Raw genomic sequence first — 22,567 nt, 5'->3', positions numbered from 1 at the left:
AGTTTTATTATATGATTAAATTGATATATGGTGCATGGCTGTTCCGAACATTCCATTACCAACTGACCATGAATTTGAAACCTTTTCCATGTATTTCAGTAGCTACCTTAGAAGATTAACACCCAAAATTTTCTTTTTTTTTTTATTCAGAGAAGAAGAAGAAGAAGAAGAAACAAAGAAAGAAAGATAAAAGTGAAATCGAGTATACAACTTGGGGTAATGCAGAGATATATACAGATACCCAGTAGCACACACACACATACATATATATAGAGAGAGAGAGTGATAGAAAGAGAGAGAGAGAGAGAGAGAGAGAGAGAGAGAGAGCTAGAAAAGCCGTTGCGATTGACCCCAGGCATTTATGGATTGAAGAAAGTGGAGCCACATTTGCATTTCCATCCTTCAGGCTCATAATTGGCATATTGAATTCCCAGTTTATCAGAAGTTGCAGGAATTTGAGTGGCCACACAAGGAGTGCAGCGTCCACACTTGCGCCGACAGTTTGGTGGCCTTGATCCAAGTCTTCCCAGCATTCTACTACATGTTTCTTCGCTCCCATAAACGACTCCACCCTTACTTTCAAGACCCTGAAAGGTCAAATTATAAAAACAACTCCGGTGGTCAAAAACTAGGCAAAAGATAAAACCCCAAAAAGAGAACAAGATCATCATTCAAGTCTGAAAATTAGCAAGGAAGAGAGTAAACTTAAGGAACCTGTTTAGAGTCAATGGGAACCCCCTTGAACTCTGGAACTTTATCTGATTGATCAAGTTTAGATAATTAGTAAAACACCAAAAGAAGAAATTGACAGGGAAAAGTTGTGTGAAACCAAATGTTTAGGAGTTGGATTCTTTTATCCACATTAAAGAAAAAGTTGTGGCCAGAACCAGTATAAGAAAAGGTTATAAAGAAGCTTTTGCTGCTGAAAGTAGGGGGGAAAAGCCAAAAACTGGCAAAGAAAACAATTATCTAGCGAAAAGTACGTGAATCAGACAAATGGAGCTGCAGTATATCAAGATGAATGAATATATAACAAACCTTGTTGAGAAGTAACATCATGAGATGCTAAAGACCTGGTTGATACTAGAATCCAGCTTATGATATGCAAAGCAACAATGAGATAATAATACGTTCTTCGCTTCATTTTCCTCAGAGCCCTCCAATGTGGATGCGATGACGCTCTTTATTCAAGAGACAGAGAGAGAGGAGTGCTCAGTTCAAGAGGAACAGCAGAACAGTTTGGAATAGAAAACTCTGTAAACCAATCTTATAGAAACAAGCCAAATATGGGAAAAGCACCATCCACTATATTCGTTCATAAATACAAATAAAACAAATTGGATTAAGGAGCTAAGCAAATCTCTCTCTCCCCCAGATGTCTTGGTAGAGAGATCTTGCTTCACAGACAAGTTATTCTGCCTTTCTTATCAAACAGATTAGGACCTAGGGAACACCTGCTTTCCTGATCATGCGCCTTTTTCCTTTTGACAACTCTACCAGTAGTGGTAGATTTTGAAAGGGTGCAGTGAGTTGAAAATTCTTGTCTACGTATATATCTAGAACTCTTCATTTGTTCTTTGGGCACTCTTATATTTGCTAGTAGCACCGACCACAACTTTGGCATGAGTCCTTTTTACTCGTTAATTAAATTGTTTATGCTAGTCTATAAATTTACCTTAGTAATTATCTACTATAATAAAAGTACATAAAGTCGTGTAAAAATTTATGTATACATAATTTATATTAATAAAAATTTAAAATATAAAATTATATCTAATTTTTATACATAATTAATAACGAAAATAATTTTAATAAGATTAATTACTGGCATTCAATACATTAATATCTTTTTTTATTTTTTAAAAGTTAGTATTTTTTTTTAACTTTTCAATAGTTGAAAATTTTATATTATTATAGATAGAAAAGAGGATCTAATCTTGCCTTTTACATAGTGAATCTCTTCTCTTATCTATTATAAGATCGATTTCTTACACAGACTTATATTTTTAAATTTGTATATAATATTAAAATTTAATCTACTTTTTTATGTTATATTATATTATAGACTATAATATTAACATCAAATTATTTTAATTTAATTTTAACAAAATATAAAAATAAATAATATAAATTTACATTTTAATTTTATTAAAAAAATTAAACAATTCGATCAATCATGAAAAGAAAACGAGGGTTAATAAAAAAATTAATCATTCCCCTTTTGTCGAAGCCAATTCACTTTTCATTTAGCCTTCTTTATTTCCTGAAAAAACAAAATTACCAATCAAACTTGCACTGAGGCACTGATAGTGGCCATTCCCAAAAGGATGGTTTCCCGTTTTATGGCCCTAGTAATAGCCCAACGCCAGCCCTATGAAACTTGGGAATGCAGTTAAAATCCTTAGGCTGCGTGCCTACACTGCAGAGTTGCAGAGCCCTCATCGCTTGACTAGAAAAGCAGTAAGTACAATTGGATAATTGGAAACTATGCCCTGTGTCAAGGCATTCACACAAATAAACGAAATGAAAATGAGAGTCTTTAAGTAAAATAGTGCCAGTTGGGTCAATATCAGAACAGGTTGGTTTGATAAGGAACAGACACGACCACTTTGATCAGGACCATCGGCTTAATGACAAAAGCGTGGATTTTAGTGATTAAATGGCGACTGGTCAGACAGTAGAGCAAATGTGGTGGTCTTCTTTCAAACAGCTTCTACATTCAAAGCGGTGCTCTTTCACTGCCTCACATCATTGTCTCATCACTAATTTTTGGACTCCTTCCCTGTATAATTAATTGATCAGTACTCGCTTTTCTTTTCTTTTTCTTTTTTCCCATCAAAATGTCACTTGATTACACGTACAATTTAATTTATTATTTACAATATAAAATCTACATACAAACATTACTACAGCCAAGTGTTTGGTCATGCCAGGTTTAGCACTAGGACGTACGTACGTAATGGCGGAGGCATTGACACAGTTGTCAACCGCACACTTAAATTCTAATTAATTCTTAGTCCTTGTAACTATACAAAGTTTCTATATAAATCCTAATGCGCAACAAGTGTTTATGGCAGAAAAAAAAAAAGAAAAAGTAAAAGGTCATGATCAAATAAATAGAAGGCGTTGATATGTTTGAAATTTGACGTTTGGACTTGTTGGAAATGTGCAGTACAACCCCATGGCAAGGCAGGTACCAAAGTCCAAATCAAAAAGTTGTTGTCTGGATCTGAAGACCTAACACTTTTACGTCAGAAGAAAAATATTTTGTTTGATAAATCAGCTCCAACTTTTCACTTTTTTTAAGAATCATTTTCTGAATTTGCATTTTCAATCTTATGTCTAAAGCCTGAACATCAAACAAAATGAACAAGATATTAACAAACAAGATCAAACTTTTTAAGTTCATTGGACCTTTATATATATCAGGTAACTGCCAACAACAGCTCAACGATTTCTACCCGGAAAGAGAATAACAACTCGTTGAGAAAGTATGCATTCCGCAAGATGAATTTATCAACAAAGTGCTCACGAATTGATCACACACTACTTTTAACATGCATGTCGATCATCGTAGGGATGCAAAGAAACTAATAAACACATAAAAGCAAAGGCTGAGAAGCAAGTGCTTAATCTAAATAATTTGCTAGATTTACAAGATAAGAATCACTTCATGAAAAACAGAAAGCTGATAACCGGGCATTTTCAAGGAGAAAAAGAACAGAAAGTGAATCAGTTCCAACTTTTAAATTCAATCCTTGTAAATATATACCTCCAAACCATGTTTTTTTTTTTTTTCCTATTCATTCGCTCAGCAAAAGGGGGTTGGTTATAGACCACGGGGTTTTCTTTTGCCATGGCTGAAAGTTAATCTCAGGCAAGCTTCGGGAACACCCATAGCTTAAGGTGGCGCTGCCTCTTCATTTATTATATACTACTACTGTATAATTCAGTACTCAGCAGACCACTTCTCAGTTCCTAATGTCAGCACTGATGATGGAGAAAAAGCAACTAAAGTGGAAGAAAAAACAAGAAGCTTGTTCATCAGCAGGTTCTGCTCGGACATGAGTGAAGACAAAAAAGGTTAACTATGGTAAGGGAAAAAGGAGGAGTAGTAGTAAATGCTGGTTAATTCTGATCGATTAAGCATAAAGAAAAAAGGAGGTACTTTAGCCTGCATGAAACTCCTGGAGAAACGTTGCGTTGGTCATGAGTCGTGACAAGGGAAGTCACAGTAAAAAAAACAAAAAAAATGCAACCTTTAGATTGAGATGATTGTGGCTTGTGGTTTAGCATATAAGCTGGCAGTGTCATAGAAGACACTGGCGCACACAGCCCGCCTAGCATGGCTACGCTACTGTATAGACCGACCAGCTAGAGAGATGGGAACGTTTAGTGCATGTGTGCCCGTGTCTGCCTAAGTTTAGGGGTTAGGAGACTAGCAATAGTACGTCGATTTCACCCCAACTCAACAGAAAATCCGATTCGCCACTCCGATGCACTAAAATGTGACGACTCGGAGAAGAGAGCGGGGAAAATTGAAGTCGCGGCCAGGACGGGTAATGGCAGAGCTCCCACCCTGCTCCCATTATGCATAGAATTAATAAATATTTTTACATTATATAATAATTATATAAATTAATAATTTATTTTATACTTTTATATTTAATAAAATAACAAAAACATTACTTTAAAAGTATTTAATATAAAATTAAACTAAATACAATTTTTATTTGGTCAAAATTTGTAAGATGAATTTTCATTTGGTAAATTAAAAATAATTAAATATGATATTTTAATGTCATAAAAGAAATAAATTAATGTGAAGCAGGAATTCTTCTTCCTCCTCTCTAGATCCCCGTGAAGGCAAGGATGAGGACAAAGTTAAAGAAGCAGATCCCCACTCCAAACTAACTCCATCGATATCCCTAATCAAGATGCTCTGAACTTTGATCCTATTAAATAGAATTCTATGGAAATGATTTTGACATTTATAATGCCTATTTAGGCGTTTGTCTCAGTTATGATATGATGAGTCACTGTGGCTGGGAGGCTTGATATGGCTTCCATGATCTTCTGGCTTTCTGCAAAAGGTAATTTATGCATGTATTTCTTCTTGTCGTGCACATAAAATTATTACCTCACACCCTTTTTACAAGAAAGACGTGACCACCTCGACGTGGACTCTCCATTTCCATTTAAATTGCATGAAAAGAAGTCGACTTTTATACTACAACAAGAAGTACAAATTCATGAATAATCTTCACGATTATTTATTACGAAAAACCTTTAGCCAGAAGTAGGATTAAAAAATTGCCTGGCTCGGTTACATCTAGGAAATTAACTACATTAAAAAATAATGAATAAAAAAAATAAAGAATGCACATTTTGGTCAGTAACTTTGTTATCTTCCCACGTGAATTCTCCGAAGTGCTCTTTTGGCACGAGCAGTGCCTTGAGCATGCAAGCTAGTAGGCCATCCCCTTCGAAAAACTGGCTTAGCTTGCTGCTGCTATGGGCCTCGGACTTGGCAGACCCATGCTTGCAATGCCTGGCGAAAGGTGGATCTTTGGAGTGGGCCGCGGCGAAGGAATTGGACCATACTTCACGAGGCCAGGAGCAACCCTGGGTGACAGGTTAACTTGTTCAAGTGCTTTCGACTGTAGCTCGCTCGGGTAGTCCCGCACGCACCCGATACGGGGTCCAACCCCCGTGGTCCACTTGTATGACAATCTCTTGGCCAGATGGAACGCCGGTGCTTCCGCGTTGGCACCCTTGGTGTTAATCTTTTCATCTTGGTGATTATCATCTGTGGCTGTTGTCCCCCTGATGCTGTCACCTCCATCACGTACATCAGCTTTCCTGGTTTCATCAGAACCGACAACTGATCCTGGTTTGGGTTCCTCGGCTGGGGCTTGCCCATAAATGTAGTCATCATCAACAGCACACTTCTGTGAAGAAAAACAATAATATTGCAAGCCCCATGAGCGAATTTATCCAACAAGTAATAACTGGTTGGAAAATGGAGAAGTTTCCTATACTAATTGAAAGGCCAATTGAAGAAAGAGGATTTTATAGATTAAATCCAATTTCCATAGTCAAGAGAGTTGAATTACTTGACTAATTTTTTACCCCATAATAATTAAACAGCAAGGGCATTAAGAGTTTACCTTAACATTAGTGAGATTTACATGATTTTCCTCGAGGAAGCTAATGAATTCCATGAAGTTCTCTTCCGTTGGGTGATAGTGACCACTGTATGGCCATATAGCCTGAAAAGCAATGACGCAAAAAGTGAGTAACAAATACTATCGAGGATTATACGAACAAGACATTACAATTACGTTCATGCATGCATGAGTGTGTTCGTACCTCAAGAACACCATCACGAGCAACTAATCTTCCAGCTGCGGTGGTTGCACCTCCGGCCAGAAAACTAGAATGTTGGAATTTACCCTTTTCCTTTTGACCCACATATAAGGACCTAGTTGTGCTAAGGACAAATATCCATTTGGATTTCCCTGCTGTATCCACCGGTAAGCCACTCTGCCTAAAAAAAAGCCTCCCGTTGTCAACTATTACCTCATATTCTTCCCTTTCTTTCTGCAAATAGTTATTGAAAAGGCAGACAGATGTAAACAAATATAGTATTGTATATATAGCTAGGCAGCTATTATTGAAACTCAAATTGTCAAGTGGTCTTAGTTAGAACGTACTGGTCCAAGATATGTGATGCATTGCTGTTGTAGTTTTTTCCTCGGACATTTGTCAAGATTTACTTCTTTCCCATCTCCAACATCCAACCTTTCAGACAGAAAATAAAGAAAAAGTTTTAGATTGCATACATTGCACTTTTTGACTTTTTAGGGATCGGATGAACAGCTAATCTACCACACCTACTTTTCTAAGTACTGGGTAGTAGAATTTTGAAAGGCTGCGAACAACAACATAAAATAATTACCAGTAGAAGAATGGCTGTGTGCTCTCACTTGAGAACCAAACGTCATAGTACAGGTGCAAGTTATGCCCATAACGATGTCGTGGATCAATCTGTAAGAACACAGAGAAAGAGAAAGGCGCAGCCATACAGTTAGATTATAGATATTACAAATGTTGTCTAGATAAACTGAATGAACCAAAGAGGATAAAGTCTTATATGTCTTTATTTGTTGAGCCCCATGTCTTTTCAACTGTTGAATATCTTAAAAGTAAATTTGAACATCCATTAACAGTTTCAAGGATCTCGTCATTTTTTCGTTATTTGCCTGCAAAAAGTCTTGAAAAAACTTTTCTATATTCCATGATGGCTCAAATGTGGATCAAGGAAAACTTGTTGACATCTAGTTCTTGCCTTTCAAACCCTAGTTCGAGTTGCAGCTAAAAAGTTAACAGTATATTCTAAAATATTTTAAAGGACTTACAGCTTCAAGCCAGTGTTGAAGGGCTAGTTTCTGAGCCTTTTCATCCTTGGACAAACCCTTTCCTACCTGCAATTAATAAGGAAGAAAATAACATTATTAGTATGTCAAAGAAAGGGGCATAAAGGTCACTCGAAACATAAAATTGGCGCTGAAACTTGAAAAGGATCGGAATGTGTTAAAAAGTACCTTGGCTGCTCTTGTCTTGGCCCTTGCCCACCGCGAAACTGCAGATTCCGGTTTTTCAACATCGAAGAATGACACAGAACTTTGCTTGAGCTCTGCAAGGTCTAAAACCTTCCACCATAGCTCCTCAATCACCACTGCACAATCTGCAAGGTTTCTTCGAGTCCGGTAGCTCTTGTAAACTTTCTGAAGCTTAACAGCAGCCGCATCAAGCTCGCTAACGGGTCTTGGTGAGAACAATATCGTTGGTTCTGGTAGAGAAAGTGTGGGCATTGGCTTATGCGTTAGCCCATTCGAAGCATTTGAACCTGACTGCTGACTATCTTGAATTAGGTTCTTGAACGAAAAAGTTTTTTCAAGCAGTACTTTAGCAGGTTTGCAACCTCTCAATGTTATCGAATTTTTTCTTTGAAATTTATCCGACCGAATTCCACTTGAGTTGGCCATGGTTTCTGAGTCCGTTCTCTTGAAGCTATTTACCCTCAAGGTCACCTCTCCATCTTTTGAACTGAGACTGATGTTGTAGGCCAAACCGAAAAACCTGTGGCTAAGAATTTGTTGCCAGGCCGATAGAAGCAAGGAAAGTGACAATCCCATCAGTCTTCAATTCTCAAACAGACTTGGTTTTATGACAAGACAATCGTGTACCTGCTCAACATGATTGAGAAACTAAATTACAAGATAATACAGATGGGATGAAGCTGTAAAAGACAAAACTCTTACAGGAAAATGGTCAGTTCCGTGTTAAACAATTAGATATTGTTGTGTCACAAAGTCCATAGACGAATACTTAATTTGAAATCGATTTCATCTTGTTAATTTCATTGATATTTAAATACTTGAATTCAACAAAACATTTTGATCGGTAAGAATTCAGAACCCCCCCACCTCCGTCGCCTTCACTTTTCGGAATTGATATGACCTTGGCTATGACAAACAATGTATGTTCATGACCCAAACAAAATTGAAAAAGGCGAAGTTAAAGGCTTAAAGCTAAAGATAAAGGGCAAAGCATTCGCAAGTTGCAACTGATCATCAACTCCAATAATTGAAGGAAAAGAAACAAAAAACATCAACTGCTATGCAACTGCCATCATGAATGTAAAGTGATCTAACCCAAAAAAAAAAAAAAAGGAAATCACTTCAGAATCATTATAACCAGAACAAATCTGAATTAATACCAACAGACAGACTCCATATAAAGGACGACTAAACCATTTCAATCAAGCATCCTATATAGCAAAGAAGACATGACTGACTGGCATATGATCTCTTTACCTGTATATACCCTGAATCAGACCTTCAGATATGTTCCTTTTCCTCTCTCTCTCTGTCTCTCTCTCAAAGAAGATTTCGAGCAAATCAGAAAGATGGTACTAACTCTGACTGCCCTCTCTCTTATTATATAGTACAATAAAAGCACGAGTCCACTTAAACCTTCAAATACGTACCAATCCTACCCCAAACGGCCACGGCAGTCCTCCAAAATCTCGTACCTATCAACTGAGATGGTTTTTGGATTATAAATGGATTAAAAAAAGGGGTCTAATTCAACGGTTATAGGCCTCGTGGTTAAAGACCACGATTGGTTTGATGAATTCAAAGCTTGAAATGTTGGAATTCTTTATGGAAAATTTGTAGGGCTTCTTAAAGGCCATCCTCTTTCCTTCCAGGAAATCATCTGGAGCTTGGGGACCATAAGTTCAAAAGCTTACAAAAACGAGGTTGGAGATATACAAAGAGAAGGAGAGAGAGAGAGACAAGATTGGTCAAAGAAAGTAAGCTTGCAAGGCTTCCATGAAAAAACGCGAGATTGCTTTAAATCTCCACACACACACACACACTGGGATTTTGTTGCGTTGTATCATAACAGTCAACGAGCGTTTGGTCATGGCTTTGGTCATGCACACGCCTTTTTTTGCTGCAAAAATATTTTTCCTCTTCCCCTGTTCGTGTTGGCCACGGTTGCCGTTGCCCCTGCACTTCCAATTTCATACCACTTTTCTTGACTGCCCTATCTTTCTGACACGGAATTTCTTTGTAACCCCACTTTATTGTCAAAGAGAAAACTGATTTTTGATTTTTCATGCATACATGTACACATGAGACTAGAATTTTATTGCTAAGACCATAAAGGTGTGCAAGAGTTTACATTTCTTTTCCAGCTGGGTCAAGTACCAATCACTGTGCTTGACATCTTTTTTACTTCATCTTCTATATTTGATGTTTTTAATTTGTGGGTAACACATGTTCTTTAAGCCCTTTTACTCCTTTTAATAATATTAATAAAAACAATATATATAAATTCGTTGGAATTTCGGGAAAAAATAGTATTAATTACCAAAAGATAACATTAGGATAATATTCTTGTTAACTTATTCTTATTTATACAATTTATATGATGATAAGCCTTAACTTTATATCTATATTATTCAATTTTATAAGTATCTTTTAGTATTATACTTGTAAATCTTATTTGTGATGTACGTGTGTATGTTTCATGTTTTAATATGGAAGCCTGCATCACAGTTTTTTTTTTTCCTCCAAGTTGTTGATGAAGGAGCCATTAATTTGGCTAGTCGACAGTAGCCATCAAAGCAGTAGTGGTATTAATTAATAAGCAAAGCAGGTGGGAAACAGCATGGCTGCAGTGGCTTGTGAAGGCAGAGAATGTTTTTATTGACAATGGAGGCAGAGTACGTGGGTCAAAATCAAACTTAAGTTATGGTCAAAAATCAAGATCGTCAATTAGTCTTTCGATTTGGTTGGGTTTGCGACTAGGGAACCTAACCTTTTTCTTTTCCCTCTACTCGAGGCCACACCTAAAATTTGATTAATCCAAACCAAGTTTCAACTAAAGAGCAAAGTACTTTAAACAGATTTAAATCATGTAAGTTATTTTTAATATTTTTTTGAACTTAGAAAAAAAATTTAAACTCTATTCTGAAAGTAAAAAAATTATACACTAATTAATAAATTAAATATTTAAATATTTTAGTTTTAATATTTAAAACAAAACTATCCAGTGTTTAAAACAAGATTAACCTCTACTAGTATCTTAATGAATTAATTATCAAATCTTTGATCAACATCTCTAATCCTTGTTTCCCCGAAATTACATAATAGTCTTACCTTGTTTTTACGTTGACTCACATTTTTGTAACCAATCAACCCAGTTACTTGAACAGGTGTTTTTTCACATTCACATCCTACTTGTATTATTTTAAAAAAAAGATTAGATATTAAGTTAACAAAGTGATGATATCAACAAGTGAATTTATAATAAAAATTCATGAAAAAAATTAATAAAAATTATCAGGAAATTATTATCATTTTTTTAAAAAATTAATTAATAAGTTATGTAACGTTCATATTTATAAATTTTATAAAATCTTCTTGTTTGAAATGAGATTAAGATGCACGACGTTCTTTTTTATCAAATTTAAGTATATTTTTATTGTTATTGATTTCTTTGTTTGACTTCTTAATGTAAATATGTAAAAATTAAATCTATTCTGATATTATTTTGTTATGAAATTATTATTCATTTTTGAAAATTCTACAATAAGAAGATGTATACCCTTTACGTTTATATGTTTTTTAAAATTATTTTTACTACATGAAATTAAAATAATTTATATATTTTTTGAAAGACATAAGCACCTGCTTTATTGAAACGATACATGTGACAAAAATCAAGCCACCGATTTTCACCTAAAAACGTAATGCTTTGAAGAAGACATTTTTCGTGTTAATCGATTAATTAATATTTAATTTGTCCACTCTCGTTTATCCAAAGTCTATTTCGTGACTAGAGAACATTTCCTGCCGCTTACGTAATTAAGCACAGGGGGAGAGTGGAAGCAGAGGAGATTTTCTAAACTTCGAGGAAATTAATTCGTGCGGGCATTTAGGTAAATTCACAAATAATGCTGCGTTGAACTTTAAAAAGAGAGAAACGTTATTTTCCGCTATCGCTGTTCAGGGTAGTTGACCCGTCGGCAATTGGTGACGTGTGTGTCACATTTTTAAGAATTTATTTATTTATTTAAATCGTTTTATTGCATGGTCTTGTTACTGTCAACGTTTGGGAAATATTGCCGCAAAGTGGGCATCCTCGTCATTCTCACACGGACTCTAACAGTGACTTCTTCTGTGAATTTTTAAGACACGGCGACAGCATAGAGCAAGAGGCAGAGAGCAGGGAGCTTTCATCCATAAAAAGCAAGTCGCTAATGAAGGTTGGATTTGGTCAAGGGCAGAATTAGAGTACTTTTTAAAAAAAGATTAAATAGTTTAAAAAATTATATATAATTCAATTATAGTTAATCTAAAAAATTAAATAAAATTTTAAAAAATAAATATACAAAAAAATACATTAATAGAAATAATAATGTTATTTATATATATGATTGAATGGAATTATAAAATGAACTTTTTTTTACTTTTTGCTCGTAAAATTGAGAGAGAAAACAATTTTTCAAACATAATTGAATTGCTTCTTTACTTTGTATATTCTAACTCTTTACTTTTTTTTATTTATCTTTTAAATTATTAATTAACATATTGAGTTATTATATTGAATTATTAAAATATAATATGTTATAATAGGTTATTAAGTTGGGCTGTTAAGATATAATATGTTATGATAAGTTTAGATTTATATTAAAACTTAATGAGTTTAGATTAATAAACTTTTTTTTTATTTTTTTTGTAAATTTGATAGACTTAACATATTGATTTAGAATTTATTTATTGAGCTTAATTAGCAATATACTAATCATAATGACTCTAATTTTATCAAAAAGTTTAAAAATTTATTTTGAAAGTCATTAAAAATAAATATAATAAATAAAATTATATTGAAATAAATATAATTATTTTATTCTATCAATTTATATGTATATCTTTATTATTTAAAGTTTGCAACATACATACTAAGATACATTGATTATTTTGAATGAAAAATATAATATATTGATAAAATTTTAAACAATAGTAAATAAAATAAAAATAAAATAAATAAAAAATAAAAAAAATAGAATTAAGTCGAAATTATTTTATTATTCTTTATTTGTATTAAATATTAAAAAAAATTATTTGGAAAAAGTCATTAAAAATTTTGAAAAAAAATTAAAAAATTATTTAATATATAAAAAAAATAAAATCGGTCCCCCGTTCCATAAGGGCTTAACCAAACACGAAACAGCCAAGTTGGAATAAGATTGACCACCGCGAAATTAATAAAATTTGCAAAGCCTCTCCCCATCGAGTCGCTTTTGTTCCGTCTCTAAGGACTTCCAAGTTCTGATCAATGCCTGGTAATCCGTAAAGCTACTGGCAATCTAATTCTGTATTTTCAATAGGATGTCGGCAGACATAGTTAATCTAGTAGAATCTGATTGAAATATCCAATTGGATCATCATTTCCATCTTATTGGTTGTACTTCTTTGCTTTTCTTGTCAATGACCAACTCCTCAGTCATCATTATCATCATCAATGCTAGAAAATTACATAACGTATTAATCCTATAATACTAAAAATAATACAAAAGGCAAGTACTGAGTATAATATATAGGAGGAGCTTAGCTGTATTCCAGAACGGCAACTATGCCTAAAAACAAATGCTCCTAAGAAATTATATAATCCAAAATCCAAATCCTTAAAACTATCTTCTCATTTCTTTATTGGATTATATTATGCAACATCTCCTTTAAATGTTTTTCTAATTCCCACATGCTCAATTATTTGAAGAATATTCGAATCTCAAATAAATTGGGTTTTGTTTTTTGGGAAATTAAACTAATAAGAAAAGACCATGAAGTTATGCTGGAGAAAATTTTAGCATTAAGAGTAGACCTGAAGATTCTGCGTCGTTCTTTCATTTTTGTTTCCTTTAAGTTTCTATATAGCAGACAAAGATGGAAAAATAAAATTTCCTAATCTGACTGCTCAACAAATCTCTGAAGAAATTCGACCCAAAAGGACAATGGTATACAAGTAAGGTTTCTAGATATTTGTTGATGGTGGGGAAGCAAGCTGGAAAGCAAACTGGATTTTAACAGAAATATTCAATACACGGGGACGTGCAAAGAATATTAAAAGGCAAAACGAAACAGAAATGGACAAGAAATTAATTCAGGGAAAAATTAAGTTGACGAGTTCCAACAAGCCGCCTCAAAGGAGTTTAGTTAATAAAACTATACGCAGCTCCTTTTCAAAACTTTTTAAAGGGGGAAAAGGAGTTTGATAAAACATCGAATCATGACACTTCTTAGCTTTCCAACAGACTTGTCTATTTCTAAATATTTAGGTGACGTTTGATATCAGAGAGGTGAGAGTATATTTTTTGTAATGTATTTAATTAAATTACATTATAATGTTTATTTTACAATAGATCACTGTAATGTAAGATTGCAATATAATCACATTACAGCCAAGAGATGTACTATGATTGCAGTCCAAAACCAATGCAATCACATTACATTACACTCTATAATGTTTTTAAAAATAATTTCACCATTCAACTTTATTACCTTATTAAAAATATTTTATACTGTTATAATTAAAATAAAAAATATTAAAATAAAATATATAATATAAGAATCAAAAATTAAAATAAAATAAAATATAAAAAATTAAAATTTATATAATATAGGTAAAACAAATTAAAATAAAATATATAATATAAAGAATATATTAAAGAAATAAAAAAAGATTATAATAATAAATGAAAATAAAATATATAACATTAAAAAAATATTTAAGAGATGATGTTATATAAAAATTAATAATAAAAAATTATAAATATATTAAAAATAAAATATATAAGATTATAATAATAAATGAAAACAAAATATATGATATTAAAAATATATTTAAGAGATGATATTATATAAAAATTAATAATAAAAAATATAAATATATTAAATTTATATTTTAATAATTAAGGATAATTTTGAAAATTAACATTACATTCCCAGTAAAGTATTTGTAAACCAAAAGCTGCAATGTTATTTTTTCTACATTTTAATCATTATTTTACTTGTATATCAAACACTGCAATGTTATTTTCTCTACAATTACATTACTTACAATCGTATTATCTGTAATCACTTATATTGTAAAGTATCAAATGTCATTTTAAGCCATAAGGAATACAAATCAAACATAAAGGATAAAGAATAACATCCAATTATTATTATTATTATTATTATTATTATTTTGTGTAATTTAATATTGAAATTCAAGTTGACCCAAGCAATGGGAATCTAGCGATTCAAAATTAACAATATTGGTAACGTTTCCCATATATAAAAAAATTAAGATTTTAATGATTTTATTTAATTGTATTTTGGAATCAACAATATTGGAAATTTACCCCTACACACAAAAACAAGAACAAACATACGTATTACTCTTTACCAATTCGGCAATTTGATTTATCAAATGCTTACTTTTCATCTGGAGACATTTCAAAATCATTTAATGTTTTTTTAATTTCTTGGAACACTTCGATTTTCTTTTTTTTTTGTTTCTTCATGCATGCTATTCTAAATGACTTTTGGTGATTTATTTTTTACTTGTTGGTATTGGAAAGCATTGAATGTCAATATCATTACTTTATTTTTTTCACCTTAGAGATGCAAATCTATTCTAATACGAAAGAAGAGAAAAGAGTATTTCGTGTCATTGCTTTCACCAACTTGAACACTAAGTCACACAAGTTGCCATGCTATTTGCTTCTTTTCTGCATTTGTGACAAAAGATAGAAGGCCTTTTAAGGCCTGGTGGACCAACGAATCTTGGGTATTATAATATTTTTAACAGCAAAGTCCAATGCAGTCCAAAAGAGCCTAATAGTAGTTGGCCCTTGTAAGCTATACCCTTCAAACCCCAAAGCCCAAAATCAAATTCTTCCTCCCCCAAGACCGGGCTGTTTTAAATCAATGGTATACCAATGAAGTACAGTTGTCAACTTGTGAATGGTAGATTACGGTAAAGTTCCATTGTCACTACTACTTTTCTTCGAGTAGGCCAACAACGCTGATTCTGCTCAGTTCCGTCTGGGAGGCGCAAAAACATCTGATTCCATTGTCTTCGCGAACTGCCTGCTTTTCAAACCATCCAATCCTAACTTACATCACATTTCGACAAATCACAATCTCAGACACGATTGCAATGGCAGAACCGAAGCCAAATCCGCCGCACTCGCGGTCAGGTAAAATTTTCATTTCCCCCAGTCACGTCCATTCACCATTCTTGACTAAAGTCAAGTCCTTCCTCCTCACCCCACCCCCTTTTGTCTTTTACTCAAGGGATCATGAATGTAGATGACAAAAAGTTAGAAGAAACAGTGTTGATTTGTTTCTTATGTGACTAGCCATCTTTTGAGTCTGATTTTTTCGATCCTCATCAAACTATTCTCTATCTGGTTGTTGAGAAATCTCAGGAAACAAATGGCAATGATATCTTGAATATATGAGAGAATTTGGTTTCGACTGTAGAGGATAACATCTGAGTAAAATTTAAATCTTGTGATCCTTGGGGTGGAATTTTATTGGTCTCTTTTGATTTTCCAATTTGTTTTTCTCTGCCATACCATCGGAAACCAGGAGTCCATTTGTTTCCTTATTCGTGCTCTGCAGTTGTGGTGTTCTTCAATTTGTCATAATCTTTTTGCTGGTGTTCTGCACCTTTCCATGGCTGAATATGTTAGTGGTTGTTTTGATTGATCATATTGAATGCATTATGTGCCCTGTAATGTTTGTACAGTTATTCAACTGTGTTTGAAGTCTAATTGAGATTTATAAACAATATTTGGGATGATAGGAGATGAGGATGTAAAAGCACCTAATATATTTGAAAGAGCAAAGGAAGAGATTGAAGCAGTGATTCATTCCGGAAAAATACCTCATTTTCATGAGGAAACTCATGGAAAGCGTATTGATATTGATGAAAATACCCCAGTGGAGGATGTGAAAGCGCCTAATGTGTTTGAACGAGCAAAGGAGGAGATTGAGGCCCTTGTTGAGACAATCCATCACAAGAAAGAGTCTCACACTCATGATGATGAAAGGTTGGAATCTAATATTTCTCCTTTGAATTGAATATGAGAGTCAAATGAGGGTGCCTTTTCTGTATACTGAATTTCACATCACAATGAATTTTCAGGGATCATTCTACCAAGGCAGGATCAAAACATAAGAAACCAGGTTCTTTGCTAGTTTTTTGCCTCATGCTTATTTCTTAAATATCTTTTTCAAGCTCTGGATAGTTTTAAGGGCTACGATGATGAACTTTAGAGCTATATGTGCTCTGTTTTATGTTGGCAGAAAATGGTGCCAAGGCCCCCAGTTTGATTGAAAGAGCTAAGGAAGAGATTGAAGCAGTGATTCATACCGGAAAAGTACATCTCCATAAGGAAACTCATGGAAAGCGTAATGATATTGATGAAAACACCCCATTGGATGATGTGAAAGCACCTAATGTGTTTGAACGAGCAAAGGAGGAGATTGAGGCTCTTGTTGAAACAATCCATCACAAGAGAGAGTCTCACACTCGTGATGATAAGAGGTTGGAATCTGATGAACTGAATATGAGAATCAAATATTGAACTTTTAAAGGGGCCTTTTTCTGGATACTTAATCTAACATCACACTGAATTTTCAGGGACCATTCCCCCAAGGCAGAGCCGAAACATGAGAAACCAGGTTCTTTGCTAGTCTATTGGCTTATGCTTATTTCTTAGATATCTTTTTCAAGCTATGGATAGTTTTAAGGTTATGATGAGAAACTTCTTCAGCGCTATACATGCTTTTTTATTTCGTATATTGGCAGGAAATGGTATCCAGGCCCCCAATTTGATAGAAAGAGCTAAGGAAGAGATTGAAGCAATCTTGCACAATGAGAAGTCACCACATCATCATCACAAAGAAACTCATGGGAGGAATGATGACATTGATGAGACCACCCCACTGAATGAAGTTAAAGCGCCTAATGTTTTTGAGCGAGCAAAGGAAGAAATTGAAGCTATTGTTGGAGCAATCCATCCAAAGACAGAATCAAAAGATTTTGTTTCCTCACCGCAGGAAGATGGGGGATTCAGGCACTGCATGGGACTGGGGTTCGAAAAACTATGCCATCCATGGGGTAGCAAGAGAGATTAATGCCAAACTTTTTGTATAATTCTGATGGTTCTTGCCTATTTGTGAAAATTGCCATTCGTCAATGATTGTTTCAAGAATTTGGTGAATTCATTGTTTTTTCCATTTCATTTCTGTATCTTTGTAGACGCCGCATATAATTTCGGTGTGTTCATTATTGGAAGTGTTTTACATAGAGTTAGCTGGTTCTCTGCAATTTTAGTCTCACTCATCCCATCCACAGATTATATACTAATATTGTTAGCATCATTTTTCATTCCATTTTGATTCCTGGATTTGAGACAAGTCTTTCTAATCATAAACTAAAGGTTATACTATGTCATCCCGTGTGTTTAAAGCAACCCTTTACCTGTCTTCCTAATAAGATGTGGTCACTTCAATCACTGTTAAGAAAGTTGAAGATAAATGCTAACATAGCTTCTTGAGCTTGCCTTGACATTACTTTTGAGTTAAATTTTGACTGATTCATGCTGCAGGATTGATATATTTCCAGCTCTACTTGCTGACAAAAGCCAATTTTTGCAGCCATTTCAAGTACATCAGGCTCCCACGATTGTTTCCTTAAATGCACATGCCCCTTTCTGTTCAATGAATCATCGTAAGCATGATTGGTGCTCATCAATTCCATCAATTACCGCTCCCCCACAAAAAGAGAAGTAAAATGGAATCTTTGTGGCTTTGGCCCCAGTTTTCTGTTGTGTTCCTTTCTAGTTTAATTCCTCATCACTGAATTTAGTCTAAATTCAGGATTCATTGGAAACCCAATGGTGAATGATTGGAAAAAAACAATATTTGATGACTCTTTGGATTGAAGTATAAGGATTGAATACGTTGGGATTGGCTACAACTTTTCAAAAGCGAAGCCAATATCCACATGACTCTGGTCACTGACAATTACACAAACGAAGAATTGAAAAGACTGACGAAACGTGACAACGGCCGCAACGGAGACTTCAGCTTTGAGCTATTATCATATATGTACAGTATAGCACAAAACCCCCGACGACTTTGTTTGAAACACGATATTTTAATATACTAGAAAACTAGCCTAATGCTAGTGATTGGTTATGAGAATAAATCCTAGCCGTTCAATCCAGATTCAAGAGGAAGCTGGGAAAAAGGGCAAAAATGCGGTGATCCTAGTGTACGGACGGAAAGCCGGGGGAAAATGAATCAATGATTTCTATGGTAATGAAAAGGCAATCTTAAAAAGAGGGAAAAAAAGGGGAAAAATCTAATAAAAGTATCCAACTCTTCCTCTTTATGTTTCTTGGTCACTTGTTCGTCACGCCCATGTTCCTTTTCCCAGCTGATGCTAGCTCTTCCTCTCTCTCTGTCCTTTGACTTTCTTTCCTCTTAGTAATCCATGGCGGTTTCTCTCAATTTTCTTTTCCTTTAATTCCACAACTCAAAGCCCCCTTTTCCATCGCAGAATCCTCTGTCTCTCTGAACCGTTTCTTCTTCAGCTGCCAACAGAAATGCCTTTGAGTCTTAAATAGTTTTTTCTTTTTTTTTTCCCTTATGGATAACAGAAATGGCTTTTCGGATTCAAACGAAATCAGCAACAACAGCAGCACGTGCTGCATCGCGGCAACAACCAACACCGAAACGTTCGCTTCATCAGAACCGTTGAACACTCCCGACATAGCAGCTCTTCAACTTCTTTCCAGAAACCTCCAGTCCGTTTTCGAATCAACGGACTCCGATTCCTTATACTCCGATGCCAAAATTGGGCTTTCCTCGGGCCGTGAAGTCCCCGTTCACCGCTGCATTTTATCTGCGAGGAGTTCGGTTTTCAAGACCGTGTTTTCGGGGCTAAAAGATAGAGGAGCTAAGTTCGAGCTGAAAGAGTTGGCTAGGGACTATGAGATTGGCTATGATTCTCTTGTTGCGGTTCTGGCTTACTTGTATAGTGGAAGAGTGAGATCGTTGCCCAGAGGCATTTGCGTTTGCGTTGACGATGATTGCTCCCACGTGGCATGCAGGCCGGCTATTGATTTCATGGCTGAAGTTTTATACGCAGCTTTTACTTTTCAGGTCTCTGAATTGATTTCCCTTTATCAGGTCAGTAATTACTCATGTTTTTAGCCTTTCTTAATCATGTTTAAGTCTTAATTATATATTAATACTACGAATTTGTAAATTTATGAGGAATTATATAGTTTGGGGAAAAAAAACGTTATGATGTTATTATCTTTATACATTCCAGTAAGTTTTGTCAAAACTAATCCCTATAACAATTTGCAAGTTTTGATTTTTAGGGTTCGATTGATATTTAGTTTTGCTATTTGCTTTTTACTTTTAGAAAGCAAAAGAGTATGTTTTGTGGGGAACAACAGAATGTATGCTTTAAGTAATGTGTGAATGAACGTTATATTTGAGTTCTTTGCTTATTTTAAGATTTTGCTCTCTCTTTTTTCTTTTTTATTTTTAATTTGTGCTCTGATTTTGATTCCAGAGGCATCTTTTAGACATTATCGACAAGGTTGAAATAGATGATATATTGGTGGTTCTCTATGTTGCAAATATGTGCGGTAATACTTGTGAAAGATTGCTGGCAAAGTGCATAGAGACTATTGTAAAATCTGATGTTGATATTGTAACACTTGACAAGGCCTTGCCTTATCACATTGTGAAACAAATCATGGATTCCCGTCTGGAACTTGACTTGGACAAGCCTGAGAACAGATGTTTTCCTGATAAACATGTAAAGAGGATACATCGTGCTTTAGATTCGGATGATGTTGAATTAGTGAGAATGCTACTGAAAGAGGGTCATACTAATTTAGATGAGGCAAATGCACTTCACTATGCTGTGGCATACTGTGATGCAAAGACCACAACAGAATTACTTGACCTTGGACTTGCTGATGTTAACCGTCGAAACTCAAGGGGATACACTGTGTTGCATGTTGCAGCAATGAGGAAAGAGCCTAAGATTATAGTATCTCTTTTAACCAAAGGTGCCCGGCCATCCGATCTCACCCTAGATGGTAGGAAAGCTTTTCAGATCTCAAAGCGACTCACCAGGGCTGCAGATTACTATATATCTACTGAGGAAGGAAAGGCTTCTCCAAAGGACCGTTTGTGCGTTGAGATACTGGAGCAGGCAGAAAGAAGAGAACCATTGCTTGGAGAAGCTTCTTTTTCTCTTGCCATGGCTGGTGATGATCTACGGATGAAATTATTGTATCTTGAAAATAGAGGTAATTTTCAGATCATATTCAAATCCTTTTCCTTTTCATGCTAGTTGCTTCATCTTGGATGGTCCTTCTGAGTTATTTTCTTCGAATGGTCAGGTTTTTGGCCATTAGAATTCCCATTTCTTTATAGTTTCAACCTATGATTTTGCAGTAAGGGACCTTTGGTTTTTCCTTTGAATCTCCAATATGTGTTTTTACCGGTGAATAGTCATGCAGGTGATGCTGGGGCTTCAATCAGTCATGTTTACTTGTCCAAGAAAATAGTTTTATACAGACCAAAAATGGGTAGATAATAGCAACATATTGCAATTTGTGAACCAGAATGGAAAATAACAACTTCGACAGAGTGAACAATGTGCTTTGCTTTGCAAAGAAATGCTGACCACACCTGTAACCATAGGAAATGTTAGACCAATGCAAAGGGAATTGAAGCAATTATCTGACTATTATAATAATCCTATATATTTAATGCAGTGAAATTATTGCACACCAAAATTCTCTTTTCTCTTGCTCTTCTAAATGAAAGCATGAAACTCCTCTCTTCTCTCTCTCTCTCTCTCTCTCTACTACTGCAAGTTTGTCTATGCTTGATTTATTTATTCGTTCTTTGGTTTAGGTCATTAGTTGAAAATCTGAATGTCACACAGTTGCATAGATGTGGTTTTTCCTTAATCACTGATTGCATGAAACAGAGAAGAATAACAATAACTAGAACAAGAACAAACTGAGTTTTTTTTCATCGTACACATGGGGTTGGCAATGTAGATCACATTGTGTGACTGTGTCCTATTTACAACCCTATCTTGAATGGTTTCAGTTAACGTGAAAATGGGATTTTTATATAGTATTAGAGAAGATTTAAAAGAAAATTAATGATAGCATAGTTTCATTACTCTTACAGCATGTTTGGTTCATAGAATATAATAAAATAGAATAGTTATTTTATAGGAATAGAATAAGGAAGGAATAGAATAGAATGACTATTATGTAGTTAGGTTTATGAAATGGAATAAGATAAGAATTGTTATTGTAACTCATTCTAATGTTTGATCGGTAGGATTAGTTTTGGAATAGTTAAGGAATAAATGATAAAATGATAAAATTACCTTTTATTTTTATTTAGTAAACTAGACAAAATTACTCATTATTATAATTTAATAATATTTTTCTATTTTTAATCTTTTAATTTCATATTCATTAAAATGTTAAAATATTAATAATTTATTATTAAATTATTATTACTATTTTTTATTCCAATATCTTTTTATTTTTTTATTTGTATTTTCATTTTTTAATCTTTTAATTTCTATTTTCATTAAAAATTTAAACATCAATAGTTTAGTATTCAATTATTAATATAATTTTTTAGTTTAATTCCTTTTTACTTTTTCTTTATTTTCATTTTATATTTGTAGGTTGTAATTATTTTCAATAAATAGGAATATTTCTGTCCAATAAATTTTTGACTCTATTCCATGGTCATGGAATAGTCATTAACGTGGGGAGGTGGGGAATGGCTAAGCCAAGATTTTGAGGAATAGCCATTATTTGGAATGGCTATTCCTCACCTCAAAAACCAACCAAACAAAAGAA

General features: G+C 34.1%; 4 protein-coding genes across 4 annotated transcripts in view; 2 read left to right on the top strand and 2 right to left on the bottom strand.

Annotated features, from left to right (window-relative positions):
• Positions 1-111: 111 nt before the first annotated feature.
• LOC110411384 (EPIDERMAL PATTERNING FACTOR-like protein 4) lies at positions 112-1,522 on the bottom strand. Its single transcript, XM_021421517.2, has 3 exons — positions 1,039-1,522; positions 715-758; positions 112-587 (listed from the first exon to the last, which is right to left on the bottom strand). Exons 1-3 carry the CDS (start codon positions 1,142-1,144, stop codon positions 360-362), a joined length of 378 nt encoding a protein of 125 aa, XP_021277192.1. The 5' UTR covers positions 1,145-1,522; the 3' UTR covers positions 112-359.
• Positions 1,523-5,223: 3,701 nt separating this feature from the next.
• On the bottom strand, positions 5,224-9,584 carry LOC110410593 (calmodulin-binding family protein). The gene is made up of 8 exons (XM_021420361.1): positions 8,883-9,584; positions 7,608-8,252; positions 7,422-7,487; positions 6,962-7,050; positions 6,717-6,804; positions 6,373-6,603; positions 6,171-6,272; positions 5,224-5,951 (listed from the first exon to the last, which is right to left on the bottom strand). The coding sequence occupies exons 2-8, from the start codon at positions 8,199-8,201 to the stop codon at positions 5,499-5,501; spliced, it is 1,623 nt and encodes a 540-aa protein (XP_021276036.1). The 5' UTR covers positions 8,202-8,252; positions 8,883-9,584; the 3' UTR covers positions 5,224-5,498.
• A 6,018-nt stretch (positions 9,585-15,602) lies between these two features.
• On the top strand, positions 15,603-17,952 carry LOC110411008 (DEAD-box ATP-dependent RNA helicase). The gene is made up of 6 exons (XM_021420994.2): positions 15,603-15,826; positions 16,438-16,684; positions 16,780-16,820; positions 16,941-17,181; positions 17,278-17,318; positions 17,446-17,952. The coding sequence occupies exons 1-6, from the start codon at positions 15,787-15,789 to the stop codon at positions 17,772-17,774; spliced, it is 939 nt and encodes a 312-aa protein (XP_021276669.1). The 5' UTR covers positions 15,603-15,786; the 3' UTR covers positions 17,775-17,952.
• Positions 17,953-18,738: 786 nt separating this feature from the next.
• Positions 18,739-22,567, top strand: part of LOC110411502 (BTB/POZ domain and ankyrin repeat-containing protein NPR1-like) — a 5,390-nt gene continuing 1,561 nt past the window's right edge. Inside the window, exons 1-2 of the mRNA XM_021421688.2 lie at positions 18,739-19,835; positions 20,230-20,977. Coding sequence (XP_021277363.1) covers positions 19,293-19,835; positions 20,230-20,977 — 1,291 coding nt within the window. The 5' untranslated portion in view covers positions 18,739-19,292. The remainder of the gene's footprint in view (positions 19,836-20,229; positions 20,978-22,567) is intronic.

The sequence above is a fragment of the Theobroma umbraticum genome, unplaced genomic scaffold (genome assembly GCF_002168275.2).
Source record: "Theobroma umbraticum cultivar Fairchild unplaced genomic scaffold, ASM216827v3 scaffold_56.0, whole genome shotgun sequence".
In the NCBI taxonomy this organism is placed as follows: domain Eukaryota; kingdom Viridiplantae; phylum Streptophyta; class Magnoliopsida; order Malvales; family Malvaceae; genus Theobroma; species Theobroma umbraticum.
This window is presented reverse-complemented; position numbering and strand designations above follow the sequence as displayed.

What these genes read in the sequence shown, in the direction of transcription:
- LOC110410593 (XM_021420361.1), bottom strand. Translation starts at nt 8,201, where the DNA reads ATGGGATTGTCACTTTCCTTGCTTCTATCGGCCTGGCAACAAATTCTT. An exon ending in TTCAACACTGGCTTGAAGCT is followed by an intron (nt 7,051 to 7,421) that starts GTAAGTCCTTTA and finishes GTGTTCTTACAG; the next exon opens with ATTGATCCACGACATCGTTA. An exon ending in GCATCACATATCTTGGACCA is followed by an intron (nt 6,604 to 6,716) that starts GTACGTTCTAAC and finishes AACTATTTGCAG; the next exon opens with AAAGAAAGGGAAGAATATGA.
- LOC110411384 (XM_021421517.2), bottom strand. Translation starts at nt 1,144, where the DNA reads ATGAAGCGAAGAACGTATTATTATCTCATTGTTGCTTTGCATATCATA. An exon ending in TGATGTTACTTCTCAACAAG is followed by an intron (nt 759 to 1,038) that starts GTTTGTTATATA and finishes TTGATCAATCAG; the next exon opens with ATAAAGTTCCAGAGTTCAAG. An exon ending in TTCCCATTGACTCTAAACAG is followed by an intron (nt 588 to 714) that starts GTTCCTTAAGTT and finishes TTGACCTTTCAG; the next exon opens with GGTCTTGAAAGTAAGGGTGG.
- LOC110411008 (XM_021420994.2), top strand. Translation starts at nt 15,787, where the DNA reads ATGGCAGAACCGAAGCCAAATCCGCCGCACTCGCGGTCAG. An exon ending in CACACTCATGATGATGAAAG is followed by an intron (nt 16,685 to 16,779) that starts GTTGGAATCTAA and finishes ATGAATTTTCAG; the next exon opens with GGATCATTCTACCAAGGCAG. An exon ending in CACACTCGTGATGATAAGAG is followed by an intron (nt 17,182 to 17,277) that starts GTTGGAATCTGA and finishes CTGAATTTTCAG; the next exon opens with GGACCATTCCCCCAAGGCAG.